The sequence below is a fragment of the Hydra vulgaris genome, chromosome 10 (assembly GCF_038396675.1).
Source record: "Hydra vulgaris chromosome 10, alternate assembly HydraT2T_AEP".
In the NCBI taxonomy this organism is placed as follows: domain Eukaryota; kingdom Metazoa; phylum Cnidaria; class Hydrozoa; order Anthoathecata; family Hydridae; genus Hydra; species Hydra vulgaris.
In genome coordinates, this window is record NC_088929.1 from 16,315,747 (window position 1) to 16,340,494 (window position 24,748).

At 28.1% G+C, this 24,748-nt stretch overlaps 1 protein-coding gene across 7 annotated transcripts in view; it reads right to left on the reverse strand.

Annotated features, from left to right (window-relative positions):
- Nucleotides 1–288: 288 nt before the first annotated feature.
- LOC100197130 (chondroitin proteoglycan-2) overlaps nt 289–24,748 on the reverse strand; it is a 70,684-nt gene continuing 46,224 nt past the window's right edge. For 3 of the 7 annotated variants that reach the window (XM_065807368.1, XM_065807370.1, XM_065807371.1), the window contains 4 exons: nt 19,075–19,434; nt 17,180–17,530; nt 13,534–13,893; nt 289–528 (listed from right to left, as the gene is read on the reverse strand). In XM_065807368.1, coding sequence (XP_065663440.1) covers nt 482–528; nt 13,534–13,893; nt 17,180–17,530; nt 19,075–19,434 — 1,118 coding nt within the window. In that variant the 3' untranslated portion in view covers nt 289–481. Of the gene's footprint in view, nt 529–9,878; nt 11,289–12,491; nt 13,894–17,179; nt 17,531–19,074; nt 19,435–24,748 lie in introns of those variants that run through there. The other 4 variants (XM_065807369.1, XM_065807372.1, XR_010641193.1 and 1 more) reach the window with 3 other exon arrangements.

The following is a 24,748-nucleotide window of genomic DNA, read 5'->3' on the forward strand; positions in this document are numbered from 1 at the left end:
TGCTTTCCATTCTTTAGAATATTTAAGTGGGCAATAAATCTAAAAAAATCGTTTACCAATTACCAATTCTGAAAAAACCGTTTTACCAACAAACTTGTTTTGGATAACAATTTTTAAAAAACCCTTAACATCTAACAATGGTCACTTTGGTTACCAATGGTAACAATGGTAAAACCTTTCAACATTTTTAGTACTTTTGTTCATAATTAAATTTAAAAATAAATAAATTTAAGTTTATGTTAATATTTAAATATAAACTTGGACATTTCAAAAAAGACGCCAATACAATTTTTATTCCAACAAACACATATTCCTGATTAAAAATAATAATTTATGATACACATGTAATTGTTATACAAACGTTTTCATTGGATAATTTTATTTATTACACAAATATAAAATTATTATGATTACTATAATTAACATGATTATTATTAACAGTTAAATTAAAATGATTATTATTAACGGTTATTCTTCAGTTCTACACTACCACATTTTCAATTAAAATATCTTCATAGAGACGTGTTTCTAGAAAAAAATTAAATATAGAGTGAGTATAAAAGCAAATTTTAAAACTTATAACAAAGTTTAAAAATATTAGACATAATACTGATTAAACTTTAGTTGATCATGTTCATTTAAGGTTAAATCATCCCAAAACAGTTTCTCAATTAATTTCTAGTAACAGATCAGGGGATTAAACTGAGTTTAAAAGTAAAATAGTAGTCATAATTGAAAACAATGTTTCAAAACATCGAAAACAATGTTTCAAAACATCGAAAACAACAGAGTTTTGTCTTGGTACTTTGGCGTGAAAAATTACTTTAGGATAAAAAATACAAAACAAATAATAGTGATGACCCAGCTTAAAAGCACTTTCTGTGCAATTACTACAAAAGGAGACATTCAAAATAAAATTTAAGCTTGAAATACATCAACGTTTTATATGGAGATTCTCAGCCAATTCGTCACATTTAAATTTTTTTTAATACGCAGATGCATACATACATACATTCATTCATACATATATACATACATATACAGGCCTCGGGACAAATGACGGGCAATTGCCTGCCTCCAAGCCCATGTAAGTCAGTTTAAATGGGCAAAATAAAGCCGGTGCAAAATACATTACACACAAATAAACTTTTATTTATCAATATAATCAGTGGCACTGGTCCAACATACACATATCAGCATAAAACTCTCTCTAACTCATCTTATATTGATCACATCGCAGCACTAAAAGAATCATCCTTATCCTTTATAAATACCAAAGTTATTCCTCCCTCGTCATTTAACTTATGTAATCATTTACCAAAAGCTACAAGCATCGCCGTTACACATACTAACTTATCAACCGTAATAAATAGCATAACACAGAAATATAGTTATATTTCAAAATATGCAGGAAATAACTAAAATTTCATCAAAATATATAATTAAAATCTAATCATTCCTTTTAATTACTATACCTTCAATAAAGAAAAGATCGAACGATAGTTTTTTTTTTCCTACACTTTCAACAAGGCTGCAAGCAAACTCTGAATAACACTTCTTCAAGACTATAACAAGTATGTTTTCTGGGCCACAAGCTGTAGAAGATTCTAAGCAGGAAATCAATTTAGATACAGAAGCTGGAGTGATACGAATGTCAAACAATGGATCAACCAGTTTGTCAGCTATATCAGGTAGGATGTGATTATTGGAATCAAGAGATGAGATTGTTGAAAAGTTCTTAGCAAACAATTAAGCTTCGTCTTTAGGTAAAATAACAAAATCTGAGCCATTCAAGAGAGGAGGAATAACAGATTTGCCCTTATTATAGACACTGTTAAAGATTCTCTAGAAGACTATGGAGCAAAACTTTTGAGATGAAATACATAAATGGGTAAATTCTTATGAAGGTAGATGCCCAGGCCAAGCATGTGACTATTAGACGAGACAGCTGCACTCAAACTAGTCTTACAAAGAGCAAGTAGGTCTGGTGAACTTTGCAAGAGATAAAAACAGAAGAAAAGTTACTTTGAAGACCACGAATATTAGTGAATGATAGATTTAGAGAACTTGGTGATGACAATGGTTTTTTGTGTTTTATAGTTGTTACTTTAGTCATTTTAATAAAATTGACTAAATTTTTAATTTAGTAAATTTTACTATTAATAAACCCTTAGCCATAACGAAAGGCTCTAAATGTGGACTCGACAATGCACACCAAAAGTACGAACAGGGACACCACCCATGCACAAAATGGCATTGTAAGTATTCTGATATTTTACAGCTGTTGATCGAATCAGCCTCTATGAGAGCTAACACAGAGTTTGGGAAACCTGACTACAAGCCTTTTAATTACGCAATACTTTTATAACTTTTTGATCACGCAATACTTTTATTGTTGCACTTTTAAATTATTTAAAGCGAAAATAATAGATACACACATTATTATTAATAGATACACACATATTTAAAATTTTAACTTGTGCTCACAGAACTATCTTTAATTCTCTCTAAATTATTTTTAAAATGTTTGACCAAATCCTGCTTTCCAGACTGCTGGAAAACGGCATTTGTGATTTCAATTTTGAAAAAACTCTGGAGAACACTCTGACCCCTCTAAATATCATCCAATCAGTCTTCTCCCTCCAACTATCATCCAATCAGTCTTTTCTCTTTAACTATCATCCAATCAGTCTTCTCTCGCCAACTATCATCCAATCAGTCTTCTCTCGCCAACTATCATCCAATCAGTCTTCTCTCTCCAACTATCATCCAAACAGTCTTCTCTCTCCAACTATCATCCAATCAGTCTTCTCTTTCTAACTATCATCCAATCAGTCTTCCTTTATTATTAGCAAGGTCTTAAAGTATTTAATCAACAAAATTTTTAACATCTTATCTCGATTTTAATAACTTACTCTCTGACTATCAATACAGATTTTGATCTTCTTATGATGCAACTAAAAGATTCTATTGTGCATTAGATAGAGGTGAGGAGATAATTGTTCTTGATAAAGTTTGACATGGTGGGACAACTTTTGAGAATATTAAATCATTTCTTTCTAGCTGCAGTATTATAATGCTTAAAGTGAAAAGGAAGTAGGATGATGGGGGAGGGGAGTATAATGAATAAACAAGTTGCTTCCCATAATTTTAAAATTAAAAGATGATTAGCATTAGATTTTTATTTATTAAATTGTTTTTTAAAAAAGTTAACAGCATATTTATTTGTAAATATAAAATGCAGTCTTAAAAATTACGAACTTAGGTAACATTTTCAAGTTGCATTCATTATTAAAAAAATTCTTAGGGCCCTTCTCGGGACTCAAAAAAAAAAAAAAAAAAAGAAAAGTTTGCCCACTTACCTCACTCTGGAGTAAGTTGATGAAAATTAAAAAAATGATTATTAATGCATTATTAAGTGCAAAATTTATAACTTTTTTTGATAATTATTTTGGCAACAACTTTAAATCCAAAATTTGATATTACTTTAAAATGTTAGCAAATGAGTTTGTATAATAAGCCAAAACAGTAGCCTTTTTTTTTGCATGTAAAAAAATACCCTAAAGGTTTTTTTTTTAATGTTTAAAAAAAAAATTGTTACAAATAATGAAAGAAAAAAATAATTTCATAAAAATTTTTTTTCTATGTAATAAATACTATGAGCCAACTGAATGGAAATAGTAAACCAATTGTAGATGAAATCGTCACATCATTATTATTTTTTTTTATACAACCTACTTTTCTTTGTAAAGTTAAATGGAAGCGAAGTTACAAAAATTATGTTTTTGTTCAAAAAAACCCAAAACCCCAATATCTTCTATGGGCAAGTGTAAACCCTAAAAATACTACAGTGAAAGATGAAATGTTCAATTAGAAAAATTCCTTGTAATTTCTGGTACTTTTTAATGAAAGGCTCTCAAGATAAATGCAATTGGTCAAGTTAATTAAGTTTAAATTTGTAACCAGACTATTTTAATGCATCTTGATACAAATTGGCAGAGTTTCAAAAAATAGTTTTATTAGATGAATTAGCTGACAGCCTTAACTCTATAGAATGAGGAAGTTGCTTTAAAATGCTATTTGGTTTATGAATTGGTCTAAAATATTGGTCATTGTAAAAATATTTCTACCAAAATTGGTTAACTCTTTTTGGATTTAATAGACAAACACTTCCCAGTTGGCCATAAATACATCAAGATTTTTAATAGAAATTCTCTAAAGGTGAATAACAGTTGTATGCCAAACATTAAATCAATTGTTAACTCTCATATCATGAAAAACAACACCTCAGATTCCAATAAAGAATGCAATTGTATTGATAAAAGCAAGTGCCATTTAATCAAAGGTGCCTTGTAAATAACAGTGTATCAAGCCACTTTATACCCAGGCACTCTGGATGGGAATGAAAAAGTGTATTTTAAAGTTAGTGAAACTGCATTCAAACTTAGAAACGTTAACCATACAAAATCTTTTAATATCGAAAAAATAAAAATGATACTAAATTATCTAAGGAAGTATGGAGGTTTAAAAAAAGTGAAGTAAACCCAACAATTGAATGGAAAATTGTGAAACATTGTGGATCTTACAATCCCAAAGTAAACAATGAAACTTATGTCTATATGAAAAGTATGTCATAATATCTTACACCAATGAAACTTATTAAACAAGAGGAATGAATTAGTATCTAAATGTAGACATAAAAGCAAATTTCTTCTTTTAAAACTTGATATGGGTGATTAGGCAGCTGTTTCTAGATTTTTCTTTCCTTTAGTTGTTTGTTGTTATGATGATGGAGCACACTCCACTATAACTTTATATTTTAATGGTTTTTTTTGTTTCTTGATTTATAATGGCTAATCTCTTAATGATCATGGCCGATGATTGCCTTTAGGCATGAAACACTAGACCATAAAAAGTTGTACTTTGTTTATATATATATATATATATATATATATATATATATATATATATATATATATATATATATATATATATATATATATATATACATATACATACATACATACATACATATATATATATATATATATATATATATATATATATATATATATATATATATATATATATATATATATATATATATATATATATATATATATACTCTTGCTAGGTGCCAATAAAATGTTAAGTTTTTTGTTTTTTTTTAAAATACTTTTAAAGACCGAAAAAAGTTTAGAAAACTTTTTTTCCTAACTGGTTGTCAGAAAGTTTTATTGACAAAAAGTAAAAATTAAAATGCAAGACGAGAATTTTTTTTTGTTACTTGATAGACTGCCTGCCCCAACCAAACCCTCAGCCGATGCAGAGCACTCCCTCGTGAATCAGACTATAAGATAGTCAATCTAGCAACACTTTGTTGCAAGTCAGGCTATTTGTCAGTCGATGTAGCAGCACTCCACTGCGAGTCAGGCTATTTGTCAGTCGATGTAGCAGCACTTTGTAGTGAGTCAGGCTATAAGATAGTCAATGTAGCAACACTCTGTGCATGATTTACAATAAAAAAAATAAAAATAAAAATATTTTATTAAAAAAAATAAAAATAAAAACATTGTTTATATTATTAAAAACATTCAGAATGTTTTTAAAAACATTCTGGTCAATTAAATTTGCGTTTTTGCAAATTTAATTCTTCACAAATTCAGAAGAGGCTTCAGGAGAAGAGGAAATACTTGGCATTTTTAGTTTTACTATAGTACCTGTTTTTTATTGCATTCATGACTTAATATAGCCTACAAGCGATGACTCACAAGCAACATTACTATCACAACTCACAAAGAGTTTCCTCAACACTATCACATGTCTCTCAAAAGAGTTGCTAACCACTCTTATGAGGCTTTTTTAAGCCTAATTGACAAAAACTTTGACAAAGAGCTATTAAAGTTTTTACTGCTTTATAAATTATAAATTTATAAATTTATATTTATATTATATTTAGCTGCTGTAATAATTAAAAAATGCCTGCATTCTATTACTATAAGAAAATTTATAATAATAAAAAAATTTATAATAATAAATATAAAAATTGTTTTATATTTTCTTATTGTAATAGAATGCAGGCATTTTAAGAATTATTACAAAAATTAAAAATATAATAAACTTATAATATAAATTATACGCAGTAAAAACTTTTATAGCTCTTTGTCAAATTTTTTGTTAAATAATTTTAATAAGTTAATTAATAAACAAATGGATAGCTAGTGTGAAAACCCGAAAACAATACCTGTCTAACGAATTTTTTCATGGCACAATAAATAATGCTTCTTATGTATATATTCTTGTAACATTAATGTTACAAGAATTTTAATAAATAAGTTAATAATAATGTGATGAACAAAATTGCCCAGCGCAATATTTCGCGCTCGTAATACTAAAATACGCTATCAACAAGCATGATTATGTGCGCTTGGCATCAAGTCTTTGAGAGCGATATTCAGGGTTAAAAATTGGTTGCAATGAGCCATCCATAAATTACGTATGCAAGTATGGGGAGGGGGTCACTCAAAATTATACCAGTGTATACAAGGAAAAGGGTAGACAATTTTTTGATTAAATGTTTTCATGTGAAGTCTGGGAAATCGGACGAAAAAGCTTTGATTTTTTAATTAATTCATTTCTACAGTTTATCTACCGGAATATTCAATCAAGTTTTAATTTTTTAATTTAAATTTTTTATTCTGATTGACGTAACATTTTGAAAATGGTAAACATTCCATTCTATCGGTTGGCAGTAATGACTTCATAACTTTTCATCCATTATTTGTACAAAATAGAAAACTGCTTTCTAATTTAAACTGAATGCACTTTTTAAATATTTCAAGTGAATAATATTTTATATACTAGATTATATACTTAATAATTGTATAATAGACTTATACTAATATAATATATATTAGTGTAAGTATATATATACTTTAGGGTGTCCCAAAAAACAACATTTTTGAAAAATATATGCAAAGACCCGCTTAATGTGTTCTATCTAATACAAAAACACTAGATTTAAAATTTTTTTGAATAAAAAATATTTTAAGGGGTCCCTCAAGACCCTCGAATATTTAATGGGTCCCTAATATTTTCAAAGAAAATTTTTCAAAAATATGTCAACCTGGTACTCAAATGAAGCAAAATTATATAAAAATTTCAAAAATAATATAGTTTTCAAATATAGAATTGTTATTTTTGGTTTTACTACAAGAAAAATTACGTTTTTTAACAAAAAAAAAATGCTTTTTTTATGTATTTTTATGACAATTTTGATAAATAAGTTAAAATTTTTCAAAAATTAAATATTATTTTTGAAATTTTTATATAATTTTGCTTCATTTGAGTACCAGGTTGACATAATTTTAAAAAACTTTTTTTTGAAAATATTAGGGACCCATTAAATATTCAAGGGTCTTGAGGGACCCCTTAAAATATTTTTTATTCAAAAAAATTTTAAATCTAGTGTTTTTGTATTAGATAGAACACATTAATGGGGTCTCTGCATATATTTTTCAAAAATGTTGTCTCTTGGGACACCCTAATATATTTATACAAATATAATATATAAATAACTTATATACTGACCTATATTTTGAGAAATGCATTTGTGAAACTAGTGACATAACATTTTTTCTTTTGTTGTTTTTGAACACGCTTCCAAAAGTTTCAATTTAAAGTTATATAACAAATATATTTGCTAAAGGTTATGTTTATTGAAACTTTTTATTTTAAATTTTAAGTTGCATTTAGCATTAACTTTTTTAATAAATCAGGGCCTTAATAAATTTGATTTATTATGGCAAATTATTTGATATTCCAACGTTTTGATGTTTTTGAATTTAAAATATAATAGTCATTAATTAATAGAATGTGATCAAACCTGTACGCAGTCGAAGCTTTAAATGATGTTTTAGTTTGATAAACTTTTTACGCTAGATATTAATTTATAAGATATTTATAAATATTATGCTAAATATTTACAAATATTACACTAGATATTTAATTTTTTAACATTTAAGTTTAGAATTTTTATTAAAGTGTTGCAAGTTTTGATATTTTGTTACATGGACTTTTATGCAATTCAAAGTAAAAGCTCTAGTTAAGCGAACTTTTTTGTCAATCGGGACCTAAAAAAATATACGTGTTGGCGAATGGTTTGACTTAACCAGGGTACGATTAAGCGAATAATATGATAAAGTTCAACTGGAATTTAAAAAGAAAACATGCTTGATTTAGCTTTCAAATAGAAGAAATAAATCATTTCTAATTTGAACTTATACTACATAAATTAAAATCGAAATAAATCACGCATAAACTATGCGTGACGTTCTTTATTACGAATGAAACTTTTTTAACATTATGCAAAAAAATTTTACTATAACTATTTTCTATTAAATCAACTTATAATTTTCTCCCTCGCAAGTTTTTTAAACGAGCGCGATTTTTTACTCTTGCAACGAAACTAGCGAGCGCTATTTGTCTTGCCTAGAAGGTCACTTACAAGTATGTTTCACATGCCCGAAGTGATCGCTCCCGCTTCATCACAAGACCTGCATATAATTTTGCTGAATGGCCACACATGAACAGTTAACGCCTGAGGGGAAAATGAAGTGGATTAAAATAAAGGAGAATTATTTTTCGAACAAAGCGTATTTTGAAAGTACATAACAAAAATAAAGATTAATGGAAGAATATTTAAAAATATACAACAAATATAAGACAGACACCCAAACAATACCTACAAAAATAAAAAGTAAAATTTTTTATAAACATTTAAAATGAACAAAGATATACAACAAATATATCACCAAACAAAAACTTACAAAACAAAATATTGACTACAAAATAAAAAGAATTCATACAACAACTTAAGGCCTAAGAATGAAAAAAAATCAGTGCTTATGTGTAATTTGTGTAGTGGCAAAGTAATAAACACCTCCTCAGAGTCATGTCTAATATTACTGGCACTTCAATGATGATCAGCACTAACAACTAGTTTATCCCATCAGATAAACATCATTGCCACTTATGCTTTACCCCGCGACTTAGGCCTATTCCATACTGCAGTAAAAAAGGACTCAATACAAATAGCCGAAACTGAACCATCCCCAAATTTGTAAAACACAAATATTTTTTTGATGATATGTTAAAAGTGTAGATTTACTGTACAATATAAAATAAAAATAAACTAAAAATAACTTTTTTTTCTAATTAACAAAAAACACAATAGTCTCCACTAAACTCAGATGCTGTCATAGATACCTCATTCAAATAATGTTAACCAATCAAAAGTGTAACAACAATGAAATATCCACGCAACCTGAAGTCTTCACAATAATTAATTAATATATGATAGTGGAAAAAAACATCACACAAAAACCATTTAATGTTACCTGCAAAAATGAAAAAATTTAAACATGTAGTGAAGGATATAAGAAATTTTCTGAATAATAATGAAAGACGAAAATTGTGCACATGAAAATTAAAACAAAGCTGAGTATAGAATACGAGATAATATAACTTAACCCAACGCCGCATAATGTATATTTAAAGAAACAAACAGAATTTGACTTAATTTTATAGTGTAAATTTAAATAAATGCGCATATGTTTAGTTTTTCTAAGAAAATATACTAATAAAACTAATTTAAAGCACATAAACGGTTTCTTGTTCATAAGATCTGCAATCTGATAAATGGAAAATCTAAAAAATCTGGAAAAAAATGTATGCTGTGTCAGGTTAAAAATTCCTTGATAATAGTAACAATATGAAAATCAGCGGATAAATAAATATAATGGAAAATATATTAATATATTAATGCTGATATAATTCAGCAGAAAAATAAATTTTAGCCAAATGGGTGGTATAACAAATTTTTTTTTTGGAGATATCACAATGATATAAGGCGTGATACAAAAAAGATGTGAAGTGGGAAAAAAAAATTTGCTTAGTAGTATAATTTTCTCTATGGTTCGAATCAACCAAACTTTAAGACCATAACTAAATATATTTATTGTTTAAGTAGCATTGTTATTAATATATTTTATATATAAATGATACACAATTATATCATGTTGGGTTATATACTATTTTATAGTGATATTTTGGCTTATATAGTGTAAGCCATTATCAAACTAAAACACCATTATACAAATTCATAAAATTAAAACAAAAATAATGTTATTGCAACTTAACAGATTTAGACTTGTTTAGTTTAACAAAAAGTGGTCTCTAATGGCGTGTCATCACTAAATTTTGATTGTCACAATTTAAGACTTTCTTCTGCAACCTCGAACATTGCAAATGCTGTATCTTAATTGCTTCACAAATTTTACACATATAGTTATTAGGTGTAACAGAAATTATTTTTGGTTTAGCCTGGTTAATTGTATCACTACAATGTTGCGAGTGTTCAACTATACCCGATGTGTCCCAGTTGCCTTTAGTTGTGTTTCTCTCATGATGCAATATCAATTTATTGTGACATAAAATGTTAAGTAAAAAATTACTATAGTGAAAAACCGTTTTTACACCTACTCTACCAAACTGTTTTTCAGTATAATGCTTGGTATCCACAACAGTATGATATTTTTTCCAGCGTTTATGTGCTTTTTTTTGTTTTTTTATGTAATAATATATAATTTTTGATGGTATCTGAAAATTATTTATATGAGTATCTATTTTGGGAAATCACATTAACAAGAAGCTCAATTTCATTCTGAATATTCTGTTCTGAACATATTTTATATGCTCTTGAAAGAAAACCTTTAAAAATACTTATTGCTCAATTTGGTCAAATATAAGGATGTGATTTAATTAATATATTAGTAATTGCTTGATTACGATATATTGAAAATTTGTATTTATGAAGAAATTGATTAGTGGAAATACAAACATCTAAAAAATATAGTTGATTTAATTGAGAATTTTGGTATTCAATAGTATACTGACTTAAATGAGAGTTTCGTAGAGTACATTCAAAAACCGTTTTAACTAAGTTAAACATCTAAATAAGAGATTGAGGAGTTATGAGCTTTAGTGCCAGGAGGTCAATTTGCCAACAACAATATTTGCAGAGGGATAAAGAGAAAATTTGTCAATTTGATCAGAAATTACATCTAAAAGAGTGCAACCTTAAGAAGAAGGAAAACAATAAAGAACAAAGCGAAAGGTGATTGAGTAAAAAGGCGCTAAGCGTATAAAAAAATGATCAGAGAATTCAAACTTGATTTCGCGCAAATAGGTAAATTAATAGTATAAAAAGACAAATAAGGTAAATAATGCTAGAGCAAAGCATGTGACTATTGGAGTCTTTGTGAATCAATGGATAGTAGCCATCAATACTGAGTTCTGAAGAAAAAGCAGCCAAATATAAATTAGTAAATCTGAAGAATTTAGTAAGAGATAAAATTTAACTCATGGAAAATTGCTTCAAAGACCACGGATATTTGTAAAGATATATTGAAATGGTTGGGCAGTGAAGGTGGTTTTTTATGTTTAACATTTTTGGGTACTTTAGTCATCATTTAAGTTAAAGAGAATTTGAAACAGAAAACTAACAGAAACACCATCTTTGCACAACATGGCACCATTAATACACTGACTTTTTACAGCTGTTAATGGAATCAGCCTTTCTGAGAGCTACCACAGAGTTTGAGAAACCTTTTTAGCAGCTGGCTTTAAAACCATTTGACTGATTTTAGAGCTGTATCCTCATTACAAGATAACAGGAAGAGTAGTATAGCCACTATGAAGGAGGCACAAGCAAAAATGTTTGAGTAGAGTCAAGGAGATCCAGCATTCATCATCCTAGGCAAAAAACAATGTAACACAGGTTTACATTTATGTTAGCCTTATAAATGAAAAAGGGGTTCAAGGCAGGTCAACAGAATTATTTTGCTTAACCCTAAAGTTTTTGCCTTGGAATCAGTAGTTAAATGCAGTTGACATCAGCCCAAGATGATTTTTTTATTGAGAGACCATCTCTAGCCTTAATAACCAAGAGCCCTATTGCAGGGAAATTTTAAGTCAGAGATTATTTCTCCAAGCCTTTGTCTAGAAAAGCAAATCCTATAAGGCAGCAAGACATGGAGCCTGTAGTGTGCAACCGTGACAGGGTGATTGAGATGATCATGAACCTGACCTGACCTGGAGTAGGTAAAAGAACTTCTTTGAGCAGTATTTTAAAATATTGAATGGGAGATTTTGGAAATTTAGTAGGAAAAACATTACATTTAAAGGAACCTAGGAAACTAAGATTAAGAATTAAGAACAAATATTATGAAATTGTAGCCACTAGTTAATAACTGAGGAAACACTACACCAGAGATTTAAACAGAATACAAACACATATATATATATTAATTTATGGTTGAGCAAACATCGAGCCAGAGGTTCAAACAGAATACAAACATACATGTGAGCTATATAAAAGCTCACATGTATGTTTGTATACATGATACATATTAGATTACATAGTATTGCACAGGAAGTTCACTTTTTCTAGCCTTTGCTTAGAAAGTGAATCCTACAAAGCTGCAGGACATGTTACAAGTTCACTGGATTACATGTTACCAGCAGCAGGTTGATCATGGTGATCATATGTCTGATCTGATGATGAATATAAAATAGTATAAAAATTGTAACATTTTAAAACTGATTATAATGCTGCAACAACACAAAGTGATTTATGTAAAGTGTAAAATTTCAAAAGCATAAAATAAAACCAAAAGAATTATTGAAACTGAGCATTTAGTACAGTTTATAATATTGTTGAGTTATAAGATGTAAAGCACATTTGGAGTTTGAAAAGACTTACAGAAATTAGATAGTAGTACATTGGAGACAAATTTTTTCATTAATTATTATATATATTATTGTAGTTTTTAGTTATGAAATAGCACATCTTCTTAAATAAAAATCAAAACCACAAATAATCAAACTATTGCAGTGTACAAAATATTTTCAATCTTGCACTGATAACAATTTGTTTAAACAAATTTGTTTTAAATAGTTTAAATAAACAGTGACTAATGAAAGTGAACAAGGAAAGTGTGACCATGGATAATATTTTTTGCATGCAGCTTTTAGTTATTTTTATAGATTTTCTATGAGTAATTTTTTTTGTTATTATTTGTTTAAGACTATTGATATATTATTATATAAGATGAAAATAAGTTGCCAAAAATAACACAACAACAACAAAGGTAAAATTGCATTTTTAGATAACATTTTAAAATAAAATTAGTTTTGTTAAGCAAAAACTTTGGTGTTAGTTTCAGTAAAATACTTGCTGAAAAGTTGGTTTTGGATTCGCTATTAAGAAAACAACCTTGTTTGTATGCATTGTTGGCACAAATAACTATATTTCACTACTAACGCTTTAACTATTAATTTAACATCTAGCAATCTCACAATTCAATGAATACAATTTTTTTTCAAATAAATTTTTCAAAGTTTTCAAATAAATAATGCTAATATTGGTATAGATATTTATAAAAAAAATCATGAATTACTAAATTAAATTACCTAAATGGTGCTCACTCATATTAACAGTGCGACATGGAAAAATTGAAGGATATTCACAGAGATTGTCATAAGGATCGTAAACTAACTCTGGTGTTGCGCAAGACATATTGTGTGATATACCATTAGAACAAGAAATAAAAGTATGGCAGTTCCAGGGGTTGCGATATTGACCATCAGGTTTATTAGTACAAAAGTTGCTCAAATTATAGTCTTTAGCATCCTTGCAATCACTATATTTTGGATCAAAAATTTTATTATCTGGACAGTTTACATAGCCTCCTTGTTGTGATGAACACTGCAAGTAAGCAAACACATCAGGAATCAAGTATTTTCCATCAGCTTTCCCTGCACATGAACTGTCTATAAAAATACAAACAATCAGAGCTAATAAAATAGAAGAAAAAAATTTAATTATAGTGAATGTATCAGAAATTATTATTTTCTTGTTAGCTATCCAAACTATATCAGAAACATTCTCAAAATTCCAGTAAAATAAAAGGACATTGCAGACATATATTTCCTTATCACTGTAATCATACTGCCCTCAAAAACGTATCTTTAGTTTTTAATTTTACATGTCATAGTAACATTTATAAAGAAAAAAAAAAATTAAGTGTATTAACTGACAATGAAAATACTTACAGGGTAACACACATGCACAAAATATACAAGGTATATTATATATACAATAATACAACAAGGTATATTATATATGCTCATATGTTTGAAGACAAAAGTTTTCATTAAAGACTTTGATTACTTCAAATAACTACAGATGTATGTTTAAATGTATGTTTATCATGATGAAATAGCCTACTGCCGGGGGGCTTCAGTACACACATCGACTATTTTATAGCCTGCTGCTGCAAAGGAGTGCCGCTACATCAACTGAGGGTTTGGCATTGGGCAACAATTTTTTTTTTCACTATTCTTCAATTTTTTTTCTTTTTCTAAAAACTTTGATTGACAAATAAAATTGCCCAGCGTGATATTTTGCCCTCGTAATACTGAAATACATTAGCAACGAGCGCAATTATGTGCACTCAGCATCAAGTCTTTGAGAGCAATGCGAAATGAATCCATACAAAAAGGCTTTAAGCTCTTTGAAAAATCACTGGATGCGAGAGCCATCCATACGACAGATTCCCAGAAGCAATCAATGTGCAGAGCGCGTAATCAAAGTAATGAAGGAAATGTATTCATCATGCAAAAGTAAAGACAAATTGCACCTTCTGTTCCTTCTATGCAACAAGCAAGAGCAGGAGCAAGGTCAAAGGTCTGAGTCATTGTTGGATTAAAAATTCATTGTATTACATGACTATGACATTCTAAATACATTTGAATACATAGTAGTATTTATGTCAAAATCGATTTTTCAATGGTGGGGTGAACTTTTTTCAAAAGATATGCAAATAATAGTTTATTTCATGCTTTTTAGGTAAAAGTTCTTAAAAACGAAGTACAGAAGTATGGGGAAAAACAGTCAAAACCCTAATATATATATAGATATAAAATACATTTATCATTATGTCATTTGCCATTATAATTTTTTTAAATGTACCTATTTTCAGGTCTGCATTTAGAAATTAATTCAGATTTTTTGTTAAGTAAACTTTTTTACTGTTAAAGAGTATTTTAACAGTAAAACTCCTTGCTTCTAAATATAAACCGTATAGTGCCTGAGCCAAAAGTGAATGAGTTTGCAGAATACCTTTTAAATCTATATTTAATATCAGCAGAAATTAATGACAAATATTTTTCCCTGAGTTGAAATGAAGTGTATTAGTAAGACCTTTTAATCCCAGTTAAAACTTTGTACACATGTTTAATGTGTAGTTTGTAAATATGATGTCTACTCATTAATCAAAGTGTTTTCTTTTTAATTCTTTTTAACATCGTATGTTCTTCCAATTTGCTTGTATTTATAGCAGTAGTGTCAGTACAAATTGCAAAAACTTAGTCAGGAACTTCAAAAGTAAAACTTTTATAAGTAAAACCTGATCAAGTGCTTATCCAGTGTTACCTTGTGCAACTACGAAAAGAACATCATCTTTATGCCCTAATTCAGGGCTTTTATCAGAAACAGCAATTTGGTCGCCAATAATTTTCTGCTTCAATTTTTCTACAATATGGCTAACAACTATACCATCAAAATGGAGAACAAGTTTTTCACCTTTTAAAACATCAATAGAGTTTTTTCGTTTTTCAATACTTTTAACAATAACGGCAGTTCCATGTGTTTGTTTTTCTTTATTCAGTTTAGGTATTGGAACTCATATCTTTAGAATATTTATAAAATATAAACTAAAATAAAGATTTTTTATAAAAGTTGAAAAAAGGTATATACAACTTAATATATCGAATAAATACTTTCTGAATTTAAACTCGTTTTTTTGCAATTGGGTTCCACTTCCAAACCATAATCAGATTAAAATACTTATCGACTTCAATGCATACACAGCCATATCATTTTCATTTTCAATTATGGTTTCACAAGCGCTATTGAGCACCATTTTCTTCTTGTATTTTTCATACCATACCCATCTCTCCATTCACCTTTTAACTCTCGCTTATATTTCCTTATTTTTAATATAACTAATGAACTAAACTCTTTCATTCCTCTGATCTTTGATCCTCTGATGAAAGATCTTTCATTCATTGAAGATCCAAAAAATGAGAGAACTCAGTTCATTAGTTACAGACCTTCAAAAGACCTTCAATTATACCGCAAAAAAAAAAATTACATATAGTTATATAATTAAATGCTCTACACATTAAATCTTAGTATGTTATATCATTATACAAGTCTACCTATATTAGACAAATGCTTTTATTTTCTCACTGACATGATTTGATTTGCATGCAGTATTAAACTTTTTGCCAGTTACAAATGCAAAGTTTGTATATAGGCTTTTACATCAATTTAATCAAGAGCTGAAAAGATATTGGTAATGTCTTAAAACTGTTCCCTTGGTAGGGAGCTGATAAGGTGGCAATTCAGAAATAGATGATTTTAGTTGATAAAATGGTCTTATATATATTTTTTTCTCATCCTGATCAGTAAATTCAATATTCATTAAGTTTCAAATTCATTTTATTATTTGATAAAAAAGAATAATTGAGCTTAATTTCAACGAAAAGTAAAAACATAGAAAAAATGACAAATATCATCTTTTACATAAAAAAAATCAACTTTTAAATAAAAAATTTATCGTGGTCAAAAAAAATTTTTAAGTCTTTTTTGAATTTGTATTAAAATGGAGAACACTTATGAATGTAGTGGTAATTTTTGAAAAATTTTTTTTTCTTAATTGTCAACCTTGTAGACAGAAAAGCAAAGCGGAATGCCATCCTGACACCATATAATAAAATGTAAACTATCCTACCACTTTTTTATCTTACTCCTAATATAACCATGGTAAGACAGAATTGGATAATATTTTTGAAATTATTGAAAACCTACATTAATAAAAAAATAACATTACATTTTTTTTTTTTATTTCAATTAGATTTTATATTTATTTGAATTATAAACTTTATTTTATAAATTAATAGACAATAATAACAACAACAATATTATTAATATTATAAATAATATTAGAAATACTTAGATCATTTAATTAAAAAACAACTTTATTATACTCACTTAATATTTTGCATGGAAATTGATAAGAATATTCACAAATATTATTATAAGGATCATAAACTAAGTCTGATACTGGGCAAGACATATTGTGTGATATACCATTAGAACAAGAAATAAAACTATGGCAGTTCCAGGGGTTGCGATATTGACCATCAGGTTTATTAGTACAAAAACTGGTAAAATTATATTCCCCGGCATCTCTGCAGCTACTGTATGTTGGATCAAAAATTTGATTGGTTGGACAGCTTACATAGCCTCCTTGTTGTGATGAACACTTCAAGTAATAAAACACATCTGGAATCAAATAGTTTCCATCAGCTTTTCCTGCACATGGGTTCTCCTTTAAGTTCTCTATAAAAGCAAAAATATCATTCTGCATCTGTAATACTATTATATTAAAGCAGTCAACTATTGTTTAAACAAAAACATTCACTGTTCACACTAACTTTGAACTTACATATGTACACTAGTACATATGTAAGGCTAAAGTTAAAGACAGTTAAAGAATAATTAGACTAAACTCCGAATAGTTAAATTAAATCTCTTTTCTGCCTAATATATAACCCAGTTAGCACATTTTGCAGGGTCAAATTGAAACAACATTATAATTAATGTTATAATATAAATCGAATATATTATTTACTAAATAAAAGATTTTCATACTTTTTGTTATGTTTTGAAAAAATATTGATAATTTAATCTATGTAATTTAATTGATTTAAAAATTTATAATTTTAAATGAGCTCAAAAACATTAACTTGTTTTAAAATATGCACTTCTCCTCTGCTAAATGTTTTTATAGCTATAATTTACAATGCGATACTATTCACGCCTAAAAACTTGATTTAAAAAGTAGGAGAAGAACAACAGAAAAAAGTTATTAACTTTTGAATTAATTAATGACCTTGCTGTGCAATAAATATGCTATGTAATAAATCTTTTTAGTCTATTTAAAAGAAGCATATAAATATATTTATTGAATGATATAGTTGTAACGCTTCCCTCACAAACATTTTAAAGATGTTCCACAAAATAGCTAGTTTTTTGAAGTTGTAAACAAATACTTTGTGGAAATAATTAAAAAGTTTTATAAGTGATTGAGCTCACAAGGTATAAGAAAAGTGTAATATCTCCGGCGAAAAAGTTGATAGCAAGTTCAAATGAAGTATCAAATGGAAACTCTTTTTGTAAGACTGTACAATTTTATGGAGCCGGAAAGTCTGAATGCCGGAAAATAAATCGCCTGAGAAGAATTAGCATCTAAACTGGAGTAGTCAACATTAGTCAAAGAATCTTTTTAGGGACGAAAACAAGTTTAAGCAGTTTGGATCAAATGGAATCAAGTATATTTGTTATACAGTAGATAGAAAATATGACCCAAAATTTCAACTTCTTTTCATAAAACAAGGAAATGCAATGGTTTTGGTATGATTTGGGTTGATCTGCTCCATTGATATACTGGAAGTATTGATCAAGAAATATACAGAGATATGAAAGGGCATTGTGCTATCTCATGTGTAAGATAAAATGTCTAATGAGCGGATTTAACATCAGAAAAACAATCCCAAACAAATTTAAGCCCCAAAATACAGAAAAAAAAAATTTTGTTTCAACTCAAAAAACTCTAATATACAAATTATTTAACTTATTTGGTTACTTAACAATACATAACTGTATTGAAACTGCAGTGTCAGAAAATATATTCAATATTTTATTAACAAAAATAATAATTATATTTCATCACTAACGCTTCAACTATTAATTTAACATCTAGCAATCTCACAATTCAATGAATAATTTTTTTTCAAATAAATTTTTCAAAGTTTTCAAATAAATAATGCTAATATTGGTATAGATATTTATAAAAAAAAACATGAATTACTAAATTAAATTACCTAAAGGGTGCTCACTCATATTAACAGTGCGACATGGAAAAATTGAAGGATATTCACAGAGATTGTCATAAGGATCGTAAACTAACTCTGGTGTTGCGCAAGACATATTGTGTGATATACCATTAGAACAAGAAATAAAAGTATGGCAGTTCCAGGGGTTGCGATATTGACCATCAGGTTTATTAGTACAAAAGTTGCTCAAATTATAGTCTTTAGCATCCTTGCAATCACTATATTTTGGATCAAAAATTTTATTATCTGGACAGTTTACATAGCCTCCTTGTTGTGATGAACACTGCAAGTAAGCAAACACATCAGGAATCAAGTATTTTCCATCAGCTTTCCCTGCACATGAACTGTCTATAAAAATATATAAGTATATATACATATAAGTATATATATATATATATATATATATATATATATATATATATATATATATATATATATATATATATATATATATATATATATATATATATATATATATATATATGTTATTATTTTATTTTAACCTTAAATTTTTTTATTGTAAATAATGTAAAAATTAAAAAACATGTAAAGACTTTATTATTTTATATGTAATTTAGCAAAAACACTTATTCAGTTTTTACTTTGACAGACTGTTTCTTTTCCTGTAGGTTAATCAGAAAGAATGTCTAAGCATCAAAAAATTCATATTATAAAATATTTCTCAGAAAGTTAGGAATTATTATAATTAATTATGTAATAACTGTAGCTAGTTTGCAACCAGGTTACCTCAACTACATTAAAATTAAAAAAATTTTAATTTTAATGTAGTTGAGGTAACCTGGTTTAATTTTAATTTTATTAAAATTTTTTTATGTCTGCATTTAGAAATTAATTCAGATATTTTGTTTATTAAACTTTTTTTATCTAAAAGAGTAATAATTTTAAATTTTGAACCTACAGAAGAAGAAACAAATAAATACTTAAAAATACAAAAAAAAAATTAAATTTAAATCAAAACAGAAAATATAGATTTAAAGAAACAGCTATTACAAAAACAAAGTTAAAATTCCAGCTTAAATGATAAATTAGTGATCAACAGTCTTTTCCATTTAGCCTATGCTTTTGTGCTCAAGCCTTTTTGAGCTCACACGCAAGCATGCAAATAACTTGGCAAGCACTTGAGGTTTGCCCAAAAAATAAAAAAGTTTTTTATTTAATTGCATTAAATATTTTTTGTTGCATCAATTACTTTGATGAAAAGTTTTTTTAACACTTTATATATACAAATTAATTTATTAAGAATTTAAATAAATTGTTTGTTTTGCCATTTTTTTATTTTAATTTTTTAGTTAGAATTTAAATTTTAGTTGTATTTTTATTTGTCTTTTTTCTTTTAGATTATTTTATTAAGAATCAAAACATTTATTTTGCTATTCTAATTATTTATGAAAACATTAAACTTTCTTTTTTTTTGGCCTTTTTTTAATTTAATATATTTTATTTAGAATTTAACCCCTTTTTGCATATCTTTTTTATACTGAACTAAACTAATGATTCTAAAAGCATTCTATGGGCTAACATCAAAAAAAAAAAAGGTAAATAAATTGCAAAATATTTATTTGTATCATATATGATACATCATGCAGTAGTGGAACTTTATGAAGAAATTATAGACTATGTTTGTTGTTAAACAGAGTGTTTATCTTGGAATATGAGCTTGATAGTTATATACACTCAATAAAGATATCCTTATAAATAAAATAAAAATAAATAAAATGGTGGAAAGCTTTAAAAGAATTGCAGTCTTTATTAATACTTGTTGTATTATACTTGTTGTTAATAATACTATTTAATTAACAGCGCAGTTTCACACTTTTTACAAAATGAACATGTCAAGGCAGAGCACTTGTCATATTTACAACGAGCCCGTTTTTCATTCAATATGGGCCAATGTCTAACTTGATCAAAACAAATTGCTTCATGGGGAATGGCAATTTTTGGACCAACACGAGGTGTAATGTCAGCAAGTGAAGGACGAACAGTTTTTTATTTAAGTGACACCTTGTACATAAACAATAAATCTGCTACCGCCAGTTTGAATCTGACAAGTGGAGTTGACGGATTAGGCTTCTGCCACAGAATCCAGGCATTGATTACGGACATATCAAGCAAGTGGAAAGAGATCCGATGATACCACTTTTTTGACCGAATTTTGTTCCTGTAATAGCCAAGTAGGGAATCAAGCAAGTCAACTCTGCCCATCTGCTTGTTGTAGATAGCGACAATTCCCGGACAAGAAATGTTGATATGGCACATATCTTTTCTTAAAAATCTTTTAACGTCGATTGAAGGTTCACTTCCAATAAAATTGGACAGCAAGGTTACAACTTAGTTATCAAACCAAGAAACTACCAATACATCAACTCCGTCAACCTTGACAACATGTTTGGTAAATCTTTCGCGACCTCTTTGCTTCATTTCCTTATCTGACTAGACTGGGCAATTTCCAACACGGTTTCTACTTGCAGTTCCAACCATTTGAATTCCCATCTTGAACAAATAAACATTCAAACCAATACTGTTGAACCAATTATTAACATACAATTTATGATTGACATCATCTGGCAAGATTTGGGCAAACGCATGACAACATTATTACTTACCCCAAGGTCTGGTTGATTCTCAAGGCAAATGTTGTCACCTCTTCCACAGTAAACTTCAAAATTATAGCTGAGGCCAGAGACACCACTCAGAACAAAAACTTTAAATCCCCATTTGTGCGGTTTTTAAGGGTTGTATTGTTTGATTGAATGTCTCCCTTTGAACGGAACAATCTGCTCATCAACCGCTTTACTTTCCTCAATTGGAATACTGTTCAGCTGTTCATTTATTTTGTTTATAAGAGGGCGGATCTTGAAAAGTTTATCGTCTTTGTCAGCAGCGCTGTTGTCAGCAAAATGAAAAATGCTTTTCAATTTTTCAAAGCGGTTGATGGGCATTATATTAGCAACATGAGAAATTCCAATAGAAGACGACCAATAATCTCTTGTGCTAGGGAGTAAGGTATAGCGGTAGTGCTACCGAACTCTCGAACCCTCATTAAATACCGTGTTTTGACCACAGACACTACTGTAAGTTCAAGCAATATTTTTTTGTTTACAATACCAAACTTTCAAGAAAAAAAATTTAACTACAGTCGCTACCGAGTTATATTTCAGTATTTCATTCTACTACCGTCATATTAAAAAGTTTAATAAGCATTAATTTCCCATTTTATTAAAGATAATTATTAAAAATTTTTGTAAACATTATGCAATAGAATCTCTCTAATTTGAATTTTATGGGGAAAAATTAAAGTTCGAATTAGACAGATTTTCAGATTATAGAAAGTTGATTTTTCTTAAACACATTTTATGGTGACTTTGCATTTAATTGAATTATGGAGGTTTTCGAATTAAGGAGATTCGAATTAGGGAGATTGTACTGTATTAAAAGGAAGTTTTTAATAATTAATACTAATTAATTTGATGATTGTTATAACAAGATACAAATACTTTTACAGTCTCAGTATTATTTTTAAGTTTATTAAGTGAAGTAATAATCAGTAAAACAAGATTTATAAAGAGTGAAAAAAATGCCTTGACCAAGTCCTTTTTGGGAATATTTCATAAAAGATGGTCATGGCAAAGACATAGCTCAATGTAATTTGTGCCCAGCTCAAATAAGCACAAAACAAAGTTGCACAACAGGGCTAAAATGTCATCTTGAAGGCTGTCACAAATCAACTTTTAGTAAATTGAAAATTTAAACAGAAAAAGTGTTGCAGAAAATATCAGTGAACATTTGGCAAAGGAGTCTTTACAAGTGCCATCAGAGCATGACTCATAGGTTGTTTCCATTCAAGGTGTTAAGAAAATGAAGATGGATATATCAACATATTGCAAAGTGGTAACGAAGTATAATGCCAATGACAAGAGACAACTTTTGGCTGATTTAGAAATGATGAAATATGTTTGTATAGGTAATCTACCATTTGCACATGTTGCAACAGATACTTTCAAAGGACTCAAGTCATTTCTGCGACCTGAAATAAACTTAAAGTCTCCCACAACTTTTTCTCGAAACAAACTTCCAATTTTTTATTTTAATATTAAAGAATCAGTGATGAGCATATTAAAAAACAATTTATCAAATGTTGCTTCAGTAGGCTTAACCTCAGATCTATGGTCAAGTTGAAGCAATTATTCATATGCAGTCTTAACTTTGCACTACATTAATTCAAACTTTGAATTAAAATTCTTTCTGCTTGGCTGCAATGCATTTCCAGAGAGGCATACTGGGGACAATATAGCTTCCAAAACTGATGCTATTTTATCAGAAATACCTTTTAATAATGACTGTGAAATGACAGCCTTTAACCGACAGTAGAGCCAACATGTTTTTAGGTAAAATCTTTTTTAAAATACTTTTTTTGCAGTGCGCTTATTTACTTTACTTAAAAGCGTCCAAAATTTTGCTTAAAGTTTAATGCAATTTAAAATTTAAAACTATCTTCGATTACTTAGATATTTTACTGATTAGCATGCAAAATATTTTTCTTAAAATAAACTCATTCATTTTATTTTAAATCAAATATTTTAAAACATTATGCATGAGTAATAAAAAAACAAATTAATTAACTACAGTGTTTTTTTTATTATCAATCTGGAAAGTTAGTTGGGCTGTTTTGCAAATAAATAATGTTTACTACTGTTTATATATATATATATATATATATATATATATATATATATATATATATATATATATATATATACATATATATATATATATATATATATATATATATATATATATATTATATGTTTGTATATATATTATCTATGTTTCCACATTACTTTATTCAAAAAAAAATGTCGCGGCGATGAGAATTTACCCCAGCAAAAAAGCTCCTTTTTGAGATGATGAATCATGACAGTCCACAGTCTAGGTTATTAGACATATCAATATCAAAACTTTTTGATGCAGAATTAGATGCTTACAAAAGATTGGGGTTCCCACAAAAGAGCTATGACATTCTGGAGTGGTAAAAGGTTCATTCACCAGTTACCATTACTCTCCAATGTAGCAATAAAGGTTTTATGCATTCCTGCTTCATCTACTTTATCTGAGCGTGTATTTTCACAAGCTGGAAGTATTGTCAGTTGCAAAAGAACTCTTCTTAAGTCAGAAACAGTGGAAAAGCTTGTTTACATTAAAGAAATTATCTCAAAAGCAACAATTAAAGAGTGAAAAATTGAAGAAGATATTCCAGAGTTTGAAATTGATTTCAAGGTCTGGAATCCAGACCTTGAAATCTATTAATTTTAATTAAGTTAAAAATATTTTTATATTGTTTTCATTGATGTATTCAATTTGAAATAAAATAAATAATAGAACAAAGCTGTAAAACTTTAACAAAAAAACAAATAACAACTATTGTTTACTACCAAATCTTAACAAGAGTTAAAACATATACTACCGTTAGTAATACCGATAATTAATAGTAGACATGCTTAACACCGATGCTCTCATCACTCCCAACTTTTATCACTACCGCATTCCCTTACTAGGGAGTTTGACAATAGGCATGTACAAAATGCATGCAACAAAACTAATTATGTCTTTCTCTTTTACAGCAACTGGTTTTTCAGGATTGGTT